The sequence below is a fragment of the Athene cunicularia genome, assembly GCF_003259725.1.
Source record: "Athene cunicularia isolate RWA chromosome 5 unlocalized genomic scaffold, athCun1 chr5_part1, whole genome shotgun sequence".
In the NCBI taxonomy this organism is placed as follows: domain Eukaryota; kingdom Metazoa; phylum Chordata; class Aves; order Strigiformes; family Strigidae; genus Athene; species Athene cunicularia.
The window spans coordinates 36,200,682-36,215,574 of record NW_020799101.1 but is presented as its reverse complement, the minus strand read 5'-3'; the positions used below and the strand labels follow the sequence as shown (position 1 = coordinate 36,215,574).

General features: G+C 40.7%; 1 protein-coding gene across 2 annotated transcripts in view; it reads right to left on the bottom strand.

Moving 5' to 3' along the window:
- Window positions 1-14,637, bottom strand: part of ZFYVE26 (zinc finger FYVE-type containing 26) — a 50,538-nt gene extending 35,901 nt beyond the window's left edge. The window contains exons 1-10 of one of the 2 annotated variants that reach the window (XM_026849525.1): window positions 14,430-14,637; window positions 12,333-12,411; window positions 11,466-11,555; window positions 9,012-9,564; window positions 7,537-7,667; window positions 6,537-6,701; window positions 5,386-5,474; window positions 4,931-5,091; window positions 1,546-1,725; window positions 301-954 (exon numbers count right to left, since the gene is read on the bottom strand). In XM_026849525.1, the coding sequence (XP_026705326.1) occupies window positions 301-954; window positions 1,546-1,725; window positions 4,931-5,091; window positions 5,386-5,474; window positions 6,537-6,701; window positions 7,537-7,667; window positions 9,012-9,564; window positions 11,466-11,555; window positions 12,333-12,411; window positions 14,430-14,620 (2,293 nt within the window). In that variant the 5' untranslated portion in view covers window positions 14,621-14,637. Of the gene's footprint in view, window positions 1-300; window positions 955-1,545; window positions 1,729-4,930; window positions 5,092-5,385; window positions 5,475-6,536; window positions 6,702-7,536; window positions 7,668-9,011; window positions 9,565-11,465; window positions 11,556-12,332; window positions 12,412-14,429 lie in introns of both variants that reach the window. The other variant, XM_026849524.1, reaches the window with a different exon arrangement.
- Between the last annotated feature and the right edge of the window lie 256 nt (window positions 14,638-14,893).

Sequence of the window (14,893 nt, the reverse complement as noted above, 5' to 3'; positions counted from 1 at the left end):
TTGTCAACCTAACTTGTGACGGAGGGGCAGGAGAAAGACAGGTGAACTGAAGCAGTGTGTACACAAATGGGAGGGGGGAAAAAGGAACGGAAAACCCAAACTTTCTGGTTAGAACAGAGATCACTCCTATTGGAGAATGGTGCAAGAACCAGGTGATCTCCAACTAGGTGACTCTCATCATATCTACCAAAATACGCTCCCTCAGTAAGATTCTCTGGGAATTTAGTCTTGAGATCACTGCCTGGACAGCTGTAAGAGAACAGGGTTGATGTATCACAAAGTGCCAAATACAAAGCCTACCTGCATTTCTATTACTCATCACCACCTTGTATCGCCAGTGAGCTTCAGAAAGGTATTTGGAAAACTGTAACACACGACTTCCAAAGGCATCTCTGCTTGCAGAAAGATTCAAGCACTCAACAAGCTCCAGCTCTTCACGAAGCACGTTACTGGAGTCCCATGGGAGCGAACTCTGAATTTCTTCGAGATGGCTGAGAAGCAATGTGAGGAAGGCATCCATGGCCACGTCATCCACTAAAAATCCAGTAACACCACTGGTGAAATGTTTCAGATCCAGATAGTTCACCTTAGAGGTTTCACAGCTTTTGCCACCTAACATGGAGTCATGAAGATCTGGGGTATCTGTGTGAACCATCTCAGCAGCCAGCAGATGCCTCTCTAATTTCTTTTCAGCACCTATCAGGTGCTGTGGACTTTCTGAGGCGGAAGACCGCCGACTAGCACTGCCTTCTACACTCACAGTAGTACTCTTTTTCTCAAGATCATCATCCTCTGCATAATCCTCAGGTAGAAGAGTATCTGTATGGAGGTCACTGTAGGAAACAAAAAGCAAGGAGAAGATGTTCTCCAAAACCTCAAGGCGCAGAGGAGCAGGAACACTCCTTAAAAACTGCTGACACTTCACAAGGTACTGAGGAAATACTGAAGAACACTCTGTATAATTAAAAACAAAAACAAAGAACAGTTACAACATTTTCCAGGAGTTCCTTCCTCCAGCCTTTGCCCTTTAAGTATACACTAGAAGAAAGAACTGTCCCAGTGTTCAGAACCAATCATTCCTCCACAAATCAAGTAAGTATAGGTTCCACATTTTACATTTTAAAAGGCAGTATGCCTCCTCCATCTCAGTAATGCCAATTATCACCTTGTGCAATGATGTACAAACCCATATGACACCCATTTTAGTCATTAAGTCAGTTTTAGTTCTGGGAAATCGTAAGCTCTTACAAAAGTATCCTTGCCACTTCCATGCTGTATCTAATATCACCTTCTTTTTGCACTATATTTTTAATACAATTACCTTAAATGTTTTAGAACAAGGCAGGTAGCTTATTCCTATATATTATTACTAAAGGTAACAACACCTCAAAGAAATGCCATTTTACTTGTCTGCAAAGCATTCATAGCCCACTGAATAAAAACATCGTATGTACACAGGGTGCAGTATTATCCCAATATCAAGTGATAATTCAGAGCCCAGCAAATGGAGAAGCACAAGCTACTGAACCTGAGAAGGCAAATCACCTGCTAGTTCTCCAGAAGTTGCATCTTCAGGGATATCACCAAGAAGGCTGTGTACACAATCTTTGCACTTGGAATGCTTATGTGAATTCACACAGAGAGCATAGATAGCATACTTCATGGCACAAAATGCTCGAAAGAGTGCCAGATTGCGTTGCTGACTCAGGGCGTTAGGGAGTGTTACTGCTGTGGAAGAAAATAAGGGTGGTGAGGGGGTAGGAGGTAAGACAAGAAAACAAGTCAATTTTCTCCTGCAGCTACCACATAGCAATACTTATCCTGTCTTTCTTCCCCACTGTAATCTCCATCCCAGCTTTGCTCTACCTCATTGTTACTTCACATTTAGGAAAGGCAAAAACCCAACAAAAACAATTAACGCCACAACAGATGGGCACAGAAAAGTCAGGCCTGGATCCCCTTCTGAAAATGAAAACAAATTTTCTGTGAATTTGTGTTACAGGACCTGGCTACAGCACAGAATGATCATGAACTGCTCATAGTGAGTCTCATTAGAGGTATGTGATTAAGCTACATTGCTGCATTTACAACACAGCGACGGACTGTGTCTCATTTCAGCATCTTTGAATTTTGTGTTCTATCACACAGCAGGTAAGTGGGGAGATAGTGTAGACTAGCTATGCCCATAGTGAGAACAGCACATCACCACCTCTACAGATATGTACGAATAAATACCACAGTGGATTGTCTCCACAATGGCTGGCCATATAGATCATATACAGTCTGCAACTGGTTAAAGTACAGTCCCACAGTTCCCTTCACACATTTACGATAAAGGCAACTTAGAGAAGTACTGTACCCTCCTCTTTCCCCTTTTGCTTTTTTTTTGAGGAAAGAAGGTGTCACATGCCAGACACATGACTCTTCTTAATAAAATGGAACATCAGAGCTGCAAATTATGCAAAAGTCACACCATCATCCCCTTCACTCAGGAACACAATAGAGTCACATACTCTGTTACACTGGATTTAGATAAATTATCCAACTACTGTACAAAGGCTAAACAAACAAAAAAACCTCAAACCCCAGACAGTGTTAAATTAGTGCTTGAATCCACTAATCTATGTTCTCATACAAGAGTGTAGATTGTCCATTTACCTATTGTCATACAGGGGAAGCATTAGCCAAGGGTTTTTTTTTAAACAAAGCACTGGTTTGATGTACTGATAATGTCCCCATCCAAACTCTGGGACTGAGCAGCCGTTACCTAGGAAGCGTTTCAGCACTGTTCTCCACAAGGTTTGAGCATGATTTCAAAGAAAAGCATCAGCCTGAACTCTTCTGAAAACTACAGAGCAGCCAAGACAAAGGCCTTGAGAGCACAAACAGTTTGAAACCAGTTATTCCCTACTACTGCAATTCTAAACAGTGACAATGGTGGAAACTATAATGTAGACAGCAGACAGAACTGGGGAAACATCCAAGTATGGATCCTCTGCAGAACCCACACATGTAGCACCCAAAAAGCTCTCAATACCACTCTGTAGAGAGGACTTAAGGCAGGTGAAACCAGAGGTCTGTTTCAGTCCTGAATAGAGTCCTCTGAAAAAGAGAAATAGCTAGCTGGACATACTACAGCATACACACTGGTAATCAAATGCAAGTTTAATACACTTTTGCCACCCACGTGGAAAGACTTGGATGTAGTGAGTCTGTATTAGTGTCTGTGTCTAAACCAACCCTTTTCCTTGTGCCAGTACTGAATAACTCTCCTTTAACTATAAGCACTTGCTTTTCTTATGCCAGAAATATTAACACCTTATTCTGAAATTCTGTAACTCCTGAGGAAATTTCTGCCCATCATTTTTGTTAGTGTAACAGTTAGTGTTACACACTGATCTGAAGGGTGCCTGAACATAAATGACAACCAGTACCACTACCTCAGTTTCACTACTGCAACTGACAGCTGTGTGTCAGAAAAAAAGGAAAGAAAGGCAAATACATGGGCTGAGGGGAGAAAAAGATCTACTAACAATACTGTCACACAAATCAAAATATCATGTTTCCCTTCTCCTTTAAGTTTCAAAATAGATTATTTTAAAGAAGATTCTATTAAACTGTGTTCACAGAATTATCTGAATTTTACAGTAATCACTGGGCTGAAGAGAGAGAGAAGACTCATCTTCCGCTAACTAGTTCTGTAAATTAAGGTGATCTGAAAAAGAAGAATAGAAACCACAGCTAGAGTTCTTTTGCTACAGACATACAGCTTGCAGAAGATACAAGACTGTCTCTTCCTGGTTTTGAAAGCTTTTGACTTTCTGCTTTTAAGCAGAAAAGAATTAAAATTTAAGAACTGATTAAAAAAACCCAACATCAGCAACAACAAAACAAGCGATTTCAGAAAGCAGGACACTGAAACTAGCAATTATGAGTCTCAATCATTATGTCTTTTAACTGTCACACTAATTTTAACAACAAACCCTGTCAAAATAGGACTGGAAATCAACATTTAACAATACCCTACTGGAATGAGAAAAAACGGCTTCCCACTAGTCAACTTGAAAATTTGTGCAAGATGCATCACTGAGAGCTCTCCGTGGAACTCAGTTTAAAATTACACATGTACAAATTCCTATCCACAGGAGGAATAAGACAGAAAAAAAATGCAGCTTCTTAGGTTCTAGTACATGCATGAAGACTGAGCTTCTGTATCGTTAAGAGGCCCTATCAGAAAACAGCATTAAAATAGCAGCAGCTGAACCTGGCCATATGCTGCAATCAAAAAGGTGTACAAGGAGAGTCACTTCTAAGTGAACTTCTAAGTGTTTAGTAATCTCAGGTATTTTAGGCTCAAATGGGAACATGGGAAGATGAGTGAGGCAAGAGGGACATCAACACAGACGGTAAGGCAAGCCTTACTGATTTTAATACTAGTTGATTTGGTAAGACTTAATATTAGAAGAAAAAAAAAAATTGTATCTTTCAAAAATGAAGATGTGATAGTACGATATACTGTCCATTTCATTTGGCTTTGCCCGTTGATTTTAAATTTAAGCACACAGATGGCCGAAATCCAAAACATTCGCTTACTTTTCAAGCTAAGGGTATTACAAGTACATGAGTTACAATGAGTAGCACGTATTATGAGCATGTGCAAAGTCTTGTTACCATTTTGAAAAAGCTCTTTCAGAGATCTGTCCTTGTGAGATTAAAGTGATCTCACAACTCCTTCTTGGGAGACAATTTACTCCCCAAAAAGATTCTAAAATAATTTCCACATGCTCTCTAGTTTTCTTCCACAAAACAGCTGGTAAGTGGTATCTTCCTTATTTACAGAAAAGAACAGATTCTTCCTGGCAAAAATACTGAGCAGCATATACTCAATGGATCAGGGTTTTTCTGTGTTCTCAGGACCCTACACATTTACCCTGCATCTGTTGGTCTCTAGCAGGAACTTTCTGAAGAAGCTCAATAACATCGTCTTCATTCAGTGCCAGAAGATTAGTGAGATGATGAAGAGAGTACACTGCAGTGTGGCAATCTAGACTGTGCAAGTGTTGCAAAAGAACCTTCCTTGGGATAGCAATACTGCAAGAGAGAACAAACAAAGAGGTGGCACAAACAGATTTAGGTCTCTCAGCCATGTTTAAAGACGTTATCTCCCACTCTAATTCTGATTCAACCAAACTACTGCAGTTAAAAAGAAAAACAAATAGCATAGCTAATGCCCATGAAGCAAGTCAAGAGCTTATGATATACAGTCACTAGCAGATGATTAGACAAGATTCACAGAAAAGAACACAATTTCTATTTGCATACATAAATTGACTAATAGGCAGATTTGGCAAGACAGTTTAGAAAAAGTCCTTCTGATCATTTTACCTGTTTTGCTGCATGCACCATTCAAGAACTTCCACCTGAGCCCACAGCCCATCACAGAAATCTTTTAGTACTGAATCATTGCAGAGATCCTAAATGGAAAGACAAATAAAAAAACCCTTTATGACAAATCCTCCAGTCAGACAGCAAAACCAAGCCTGTGTCACATATGGGATGTTCAATAAGGCTTCTTTATCCAGACAGTAAGATTCAAGTACAGAAAGTTGCCAGTGTTATTACAAAGCCAGCAAGGAAGGTCTGTTCTGAAGGAGCATCAAAATCAGTCAGCCTTCACTCGATGCACCTACAGATCATGGAAAGGTGGCTACGTCCCTTTTCAAGGTTAGCTTTCAAAATGGAAATTAATGCTTCTTAATAACAGTCTAAGATACTAACCTCTAGAACTAATCATGTACTGGAACAGATGATATACTAGGTAGCATGTGCTTTTCTACTACAGATGCCTGCCTGCTAAAACCAGATCTAAGACTCTCACTTTGCAGAGACTACTGAATAGACCTTCAGTCTATGCCCAATAGATGGTAACTCTATCAAGGCAATACCAGCCCAGATCTGTCCCAATGATCCAGCATTGCAAGGCACCCTGTCTCCCTATCTCTGTTGTCCAAACCACTGGCCTGCAGGCAAACATCATCTAAACTGCAACTACACCTTCAAAGATGAAGGTTCCCCCCAACAAGGTGGATCTTTCAGTCACAGCTCTTGCCATTCATCATTTCATTTTGAGAATGGGTATGGGAAATTTCCAAGCTACCCTGCTGCTGAGCTCTAGTTAGTTGTGACCAGAATTACTCACTACCCAGGGATGACTCACTGGATGAAATGACACCAATCAAACATCCCCCACCTCTTTGCAAAAATAATCAACAGCCATTACTGTCTTTCTCTCTCCTAACAGCAAAGGCTGAAGAGCTTATGCAAAAGCAGCTTTCAGAATCTCCTGAGGAGTAAGAAGAAAGGCCAGTAATGTTACCTACTCACAACTGTAACATCTTAACTTTTTAAATTCCATTTTGAGAAAGATCAACATTCTCACTGGAAACTCCCTGGTTTTATTTATTCGTACATTTGAAAAAAACCTGTATTATCGGGACTCGGACTGGGATACTGCCACCTGCTTTCTGCTGATTTACCTGAGTTTTGTGAAGAGTCCATAGCAATGCTTTTGCTGATTCCAGGCTTTGACAATGAGTCCACCCTAGCAATACTAAGAGGCGGCTAAGGGGGTTGAATTCTCTCCTCAATAAGCTGTTCAGGCCTGTATAGTCTTCTCTTTTCAGTAAAGTTAATGCAGTCACCTAGAAAACAAAAGGAAGAAGTATTTATCTTTCCAAAACGCAGAGTCCCAACAATGTCTGGTAGGTTATATAAGTGAGTAACTAAAACAGTGCAGTTCTGTATCTGGAAACTTCCCTAAACTTGTATTTTCCTAGCCCTCAGGTTACTCTCCAGTAACTGTCATGAGGAAAAAAATCATCATTTCAAATGCTTACTACAGAGCTCATGCACACTCCCTCAGTACATTATCTTTACCTTCTTTCTATTGATTATGTCTCTGTCAAGGGCATTATGTAAGAAACTTGCATGAGCACGTTATTTAGAAGTGGAAGTACGTTCAACCTTAAAAACTCACACTTTAACAGTGACCACCTACCTGTATCATACTTCTATCTATGTAAATACATTCAAACCATTTAATTCATAACAGTCATTTTCACCAGGTCTTCAAGCTCTTTAAAACATAAATGTTACTGTGCAAACTGCCTCTCTGTCTCACTGCCCTAAATCTACCAGCATCAGAAAAGCAAAGCAACAGTTCAAGGTCATGGGATAAATCAAGTGGTGTATCCAACAAAATTATAAGCAAACACAGGACTTCTTAAATCCTGAAGATCTAATTTTCAGTCTGCATGCAGATGAGCTTTTTCAAAAATCTCACTGAATGTTTTGAGTTAATCACAGAGCTGAAAGCAGGGGAGTTATCACCAGTTACCTCCTTGTTCCTCTAAGTCATGACCCCTAGTAAATACTATTTGAATACAAAACGCTTCTGTGCACCACCAAGGTATGTTCAATACATGGACTGACTTCAGCCACCATTGGGTTTCCCTCTTAATGATTTTATGGCCATACCAGAATCTGTTCCAGAAAGTGCTTGCTGCTGCTCAAGCAGTAGAAATAGGCTGTCTTCCAAGAAGGAGCCTCTTTGGGATCTGAAAACAAACTCATCACAGTCCGCTCTGCATCCAGCTGCTCAGATGAACCTAAAAAACATCACAAGATTACCTTCCAGTACAGAGGGGTACCTTTGAAAGAAGCATAACTGCTGTTAATTTGAACTGAGATTTACCTTAAACATTTCCTCAAATACTAACCTGTTGTTACATGTTAACAATTAAGAGTCTCAGATATTGTTACTGGATAAGAAGAAAGCCAAGCAGAGAAATTTGGCAGAAAATAAGCAGGCCAGATAGGAAACTAGGAAACTGCCTGGACAACTGTTAACACAGCAAGAGCCTGTTCAGCACACAAGCTGTTTGCATTAGCTCAGGGCACACTGCCTTTGTTTCTCTAGTCATACACATCTTATCTGTATGTTGCATGAACTCACTTGTGCTCTGAGACACTATGCTGCTTGCAGGGCCTCACAAGGACTTCTCCAGCACAGGAACTTCTCAGACGTGTGCAAAGCAAAAGCTGAACTACTCCCAGTGAGAATGAAGGTATCTACATCTCCATCTCTCTTCCCCCACAAGAAAGCACTAACTGTAGTTACTATCAGAAATGCCAGTCTGCCACACCACAACAGCCTGAACTTCCCTTCAGCAAGTGAAAGGAGGAGAGAAGATAAAAACCCTATTGACCTACACCTCAGTGTACAGAGGCAAGTGAAAGAGGGTAGGCATTCTAGTTTCTCCTCCCTTGCACGCTCACCTGACACTTTTCTGACAAGAGCATGGGCACCACTTGCCATTCAGCTTCACTGAGATTCCCAACTGAACGTATTAGTCATAGGGAGCTAGACAGAAGCTGTGAAGTTACAGCCAGTACAAAAACAACAGTTGGCTCTGGCAAGCAAGCAGGTAATCAAACTGCATCTTCTTTCCAGCTGGGATATTGGCCCGCTTCACATCTCCTTCCACTTCTGGAAGTTTTCTTTTCCAATATTAAGGGGTTTGAATGTTTTGGGATTACTGAGGTAGTTGAATGGTTACTGTCCTGAAATGGAACATCCTCCAACACAGATGACCCCAAGCTGGAACTGAAGTAATAAAAACCTTCTATACATATGGAGAGTGAATTTTCTAGTGACAAGCAAGATCTTCAGCAGGAGAAATGCTGAGCAGACTAAAAGAGAGGACAACAAGGGGTGGTAAAGGAAGTGCTGACAAAGACGACAGCATAGACTGCAGAAATGTAGGGACAGCCCAGGAGTTTCTATGGCAGTTCCTTGCTTTAAGTCATTTTAGCATCATTCTTTACAAGACTCCATGGCTTGTTAAGGCACCTTAACAAGAACACTGCCAGACTTCTTGACAACTTGCATGTTTAAAGCCTCAATGCCTTTGTTAATCAAGAAATGAAAACAAAGCAAAAGGGAAACAAACCTTTTTGTATTGATTTTGACACCAGAAATTTCTCTTTTGTTCTTTCTATGAGAACGCTGCTATACAGGGTTAACAGGCTGTGGCTCTGTTTTCTCAGCATACAGTTTAGTATCTTCTCCTCCCTCAGTGGGCTTCCCTCAGCCCAGCATACATCCAAGAGCTCCCTGAATAGTTGCTGTATTTCATCTGCCTGATGCTCCACCTCAAAAGTCACTATACTAAGAGCAGCATAAATTGTATCTACTAGTTCTCTTTGATCTAGTTCTGTTGAAATCTCAGAACTGCACTGAAGGCTCTGCAGAGATTTCAAGGAGTCACGAAGAAATTCAACAAAGATATTCTGTAGAGAACAATATTGCTGGAGTGAGGAGCTGTGTGCGCCTTGTTCCTCCTGGAAGAACTCCAGCAGGGCTTTTACCCTCTGGGGAGCCCGCAGCAAAAGCTTCCGAAGAGCTGAAACAACATCCAAACTGAATCTGTGAGAACAGCCATCTCTTCTTTTCCTGTCTGTGATGTCCTTGTTCTGGGTGCACTCAAATGCTTCAAACAGTTCCTGGTAGGGAAATAACAGAAGAGTAAGCCTGTCAGACTCCATCAAAAATGTGAAATAAATTATTTTAAAAATATGAAAATTGAAAGCAAGAAGATAAATCAATTTGGAAACATCACTACTACTTAGAAAATCCATTAATAATGGCTTCCCTTGTCCAATATCCTTCCTAGAAGAGTGGATATGCCTGAATATGTAACAAAATTTAAAGAATCCTACAATACACAACTACGCTATATGGGACGTGCTCATAAGCAAGTCACGTTGGTTCAGAGGCTCCTATGGGATGGTGAAGCATTACCATATTCTACCTTAGCCATATATTGATGTGACTATCTTCATAAGTCAGTAAGAACATGATGATTTGTGTTCAGTCTTTTTTTTTTTTTTTATTTCTACTTTTCCAGATTCATACCATCTATCTACTAACTGCATTGTCCTCATCAACACTGATTTTTCAAACTTGGTTGAAACTAGCCAACAGATTCAAATCCATCTCAGACTTCTTTCTTAAGCAACAATAATTTTTCTTGCTAACAGAAGCAAACCTACAGTTCCAGAACTAGGAAGGGGAAAACAAACAAACAAATCCCAATTAGCTCTCACAATAAGGGGTGGGAAGGTAAGGGACAAGCCAATTGAATAGCAATTAAGCAGCACTTGTATTTCTGGAACTATGTGAGTGCTGTCCTTGGCTGGAAGGCACAATTCAGGGAATATGGAGGATAGAGGTGGTTGGTAAGCACATCAATGAGAACATCTATCAGCAGTAGAATACAAGTTCACACCAGCCTTTTTGTTATTTGCTGGTTCACAACATAACTCTACCTACTAACGTGCCTCTGACAGTAACTGTGACAAAGATACGAGGTTGCTGAATCTCCTATTTCTGTGCAACACTGCAGACAATGGTGGAGTATTTAATGATCTTGAAGGTTAGATGTTAACATACACAGACTTCATCAGTCATCAAGAGACTTCAAGCAGATTTATTTTAATCGTCAAGTTTACCTTGCTTGCTTTCATCCTGTAATTGTTAATACTGCAACCTTAGAGAATTATTGAACACCTTTTCCATATTCATATTTGAAAACTTACTATATTCAGAGGCTATTTGCCACTTTCAGTTTCCTCTTAAATAGATTTGTTCTGTTTGGCTTTTTTTAAGAGTTAGAACCTATAAGACTAGAAGCAATATCTGAGGACATTCCACGCACCATGTCAGGTCTAATTCTGTTGTAACCAGCACCAAATTAGGACAGTTTTACAGCTAGTAAATCTCCTGATTTTCTGCTCTATACTTGCTTTTGATATTAATCCATCTTTGCATATGTCCATGTATTTCACAAATAAACCAGTCTGCACGGATTAATTAATAATAGAAAAATGGGTCTTGGACCTCAGAGCACACATCATACCAATTACCAAATAACATCAGTATTAACAATACGGTGTCTAAAAACTTCCAGGAAGGGGGTAAAGGGGTGCAGAAGAGATGAAAATTAAGATCTTAGGAGGAAGAAAAAGAAAATAGACATACTTTTAAATTTTTTTGCTGACTGTGGTTTATTTTGTCTCACAGTGGGTTTCAGTTTTATGATTACTAAAGGTGTCTATAGATACAAGAAACTGGCAACGAGCTGCAGTCAGGACTGAAGTGTGTTAGAAAGACCATGTAGAAAAACTTGTTCCCTGCCTGCCTACAGCCTCCTCTCTAGCCAGAGAAATCACCTGCAGGCACATTGGATTAACTTCAGAAAGGAATCTGAATTACAGTCTCTTTCAGTTGCCTAGAAGATTAGTAACACATGAGCATCTCAGGCAGTCCAGTTAGCAGATTTGATCCCAAAACCTGATAAAGTTGGACATTCTGCATAACAAGTAGGGCATACTAAGTAGCTCACCTTTAGGACTTCCTCAGGGACATCTTTCTGTAGTTCTTCCAAGAACAATAAAAATTCAGTTTCTCTCTGAAGAACAACTGGAACAGTTTTCTGAAACAGTATCAGAGAATGGGAAAGATGTTAGCCAATCAAGATTTTATTTATTTACATTAGCTTATAACCTCATCTTAGCTATTTCCTCAACATTTTGAGACAGACTGAAACATCTCTCTGAAGATACTCAATTCTCAGATAAAGGCTATTCCACAATTAGGTTCTGCCCCCACACCACTGGATTCCATTTATCTATACATATGGAAACAGTGTCACTTTGTCAGGAATTACAATTCCATCAGACATCTTTCCTCAGAATATAAAGAAAAAAATGCAAGTCTAAGTCGTGACAAGGACAAATGAACTAAAAAAAAAAAAAGTATGATCACATATCCCCATGTACCAATTAAAAAAAAAAAAGGAAAAAGACTAGTTCCTCCTCATGAAACATACTGCACGTGGCTGGGAACAGCAATACAGCAAGCACATCCCCTATCATCTAAAGCTTTTAAAGAATTCTGTGAATTGTGTGATGCCTGAGCTATTTCTTCTTCAATATAAGAAAGGCGCTACACAAATGCATAAGTTGATACTCTCATGTTTTCCATTTACAGAAATGCTTAATGCTAAAAAGCCAACTTCTGTTCCCAATTTTTCTCTCCAGTGTGGAGAAGATTAACACTTGTTTTGTGACAAGTTTGTTAAAAGCAAAAGCAGTACACCTTTCCAAGCTACCTTGAGAACTTAATTCCATGAAACATAGGAAAGCCTATCATTTAAATAAGCAACTAGGCAGACATTTTGCACTTGGAAGTCAGCTAGATGTTTCTGTACCTGATTCCTGGCAAGCCATTTTTCCAGCACAAGAAGCCAAAGCCATGCAGATCTCCATGGGCTAGAATTCTGTCCCCATCTACAAAAGCAACAAGCACATACATTGGATTATACAAAGTCATTCCCATCTCTAAAATCCAGGAAAACACTGTCAGAGGTCATACTGATTTTTATATTTCCCTGTGTAAGATAAAAACAAAGATGACTAAATAGCTGAAGATGAGTCAGACAGGAAGAAAATGCAGAAAAACCAGAATATTGGTACTAATTACACATTAACTCAATGATTTCTGCTGTGCAAGTAACTGCTTTTAGATATGCCGAATACTAACGCTACTGACATAGTTCTTTGCTTCAAAAACAAAAGTTCATTTCTGGTCTAAAGTTCAGTCCCTATAACCCTCTTTGAGCACTTCAGCAGATTTCTTTGAAATCTGACCACTTGCCAAACACTTATTTCCTGTTCTATCTAGTTCGACCCAATAAATGAAAATAAGCTTTAGGTCGGCAGCACAAGTGCAGCTCTATGTCCAAACTACAAGTGAAGTATCATACTAATTAAACACAGAATACTTTTAAATCCCATTAGCTCTTCATGTGCTCCTGTCCTTATACACACATTCCAAAACCTACACAGTTAGGAAACATATTCAGTACTGTCAAATGGACTAGGAAAAAGCCCAAGATAGTTTAATCGGCCTTTAAAAACCTCAGCACTGTTAACCAAAGCCTTTAGATGCAATTGTTCAACTATCAAAGATTAAAAATGTTGTGTCTCACATGGCTGTTAGCAATATTAGTCTAACCACATGCACATATTCCAGACTCCTTTAACTGCTGTCAGTGTAAACTGTTTCTTAGAACCTTTACCAGAACGTTACACAAATTTTAATGTGAAGTACAACCATCTGCTTGGAGAGGGGGAATATCAATGTTCCCTGAAGTGCTAAAAAGTCACCCTTCATGTGCACCTACCCAAAAAGCAAGAGACCATAACTAACTAGGATTGAGTAAAATCAATACTCTTTTAGAATCTAATGTGAGAGAAATAAGAAATAAATAGCATTATTTGAAATGTTTTGAAATTGGGAGGTCTTTCAAGAGTTGGAAACAAGAGAACATTTTAAATAATTACAGTGCTAATCTTGGTGGTTCCATTTTGTCGAGGTTTAGCCCCAGGCAGCAACTAAGCACGAGGCAGCTGCTCACTCACTCCTCCCCCTGCTCCCAGTGGGATGGGGAAGAGAATAAAAAAAAAAAAAGTAAAACTCTTGGTTTGAGATAATAATAATTTAATAACTAAACTAAAATATAACAATAACATAATAATAATAGTAATGAAAAAGAATATAACTGAGAGAAATAAACCCCAAGAAAGTCAAGTGATGCCCGATGCAATTGCTCACCACCTGCTGACCGATGTGCAGCCAGTCCCCAAGTAGCCATCGGCCCCTCCTGGCTAACACCCCCAGTTTCTATACGGGCTGTGATGTTCTATGGTATGGGATATCCTTTTGGCTAGTTTGGGTCAGCTTTCCTGGCCGTGCTCCCTCCCAGCTTCTTGTGCACCTGCTCGCTGCCAGAGCGCAGGAAACTGAAAAAATCCTTATGATAAATGCTACTTCGCACAACTAAAACATCAGTGTGTTATCAACATTATTCTCACACTGAATCCAAAACACAGCACTGTACCAGCTACTAGGAAGAAAATTAACTCTATCTGTGACAAAACCAGAACACATTTCTAAATTAACCAAAGTTCAGTGTAAAAGAAATGTAATTTCAGGAGATGCTCCTTCTCCTCCAGTAAAATCTAGCAAAATAAGTTCTGAAATACTTCCAAATAGCTTTAAACTTGTATCAATCACCATGTTAACTGCATAAATGAATACAACTCATTATAGCCGGCTGGGTAGCCCGATTAGTGCTTGGGCAGTGATGTCAGTGTTCAGGTACAGCACATCTAGACACATCCAAGATGCACTGAAGCGAGTGCTATTTGCCAGATCCTGCCTGTCTCCCACAGTCACCACTAAACCGATTGCTCTTCCTCATTTCACACTCAAGTCTGCTGAACCAAGACAGTACCTTACGTACCTTACTGCCACGGGACAAGCTACCAGAGCCTGGAGAATTGCTTCCACCTTGTCAGTGCCATCCCCGTGCCACTGGCTCAGCTGGGGCACACAGGCCTGCGCAAGCTCCCAGTCTCCATGCCGTACGCACTCGCAGAAAAACCCGAAGAGCTGCTCCAGAGAGACCGCTTCTTCATTTCCAACACACTGCATCTTCCCGGGACGAGCAGGTGACCTGGGGCTGGGTGACACACGCGAAGGCAGATGCCGTAAGGGCGCTCCGAGGCACCATCCCGGATTTCTCCTTCGCACTGACAGCGCGGCCCGGGCAGGGACAGGGGAGCGCCAGGCCAGGCCTCGGGGGGCTGCCCCCCGACAGGGGCAGGGGGGTAGGGCGCCAACAAGCCCCGCGGGCTGACAGCGCGGCTGCCGCTCGGCCACGACCGCCCCGCCGCGGGTGCGTGGCGCGGGGGGGGCGCCAACCCC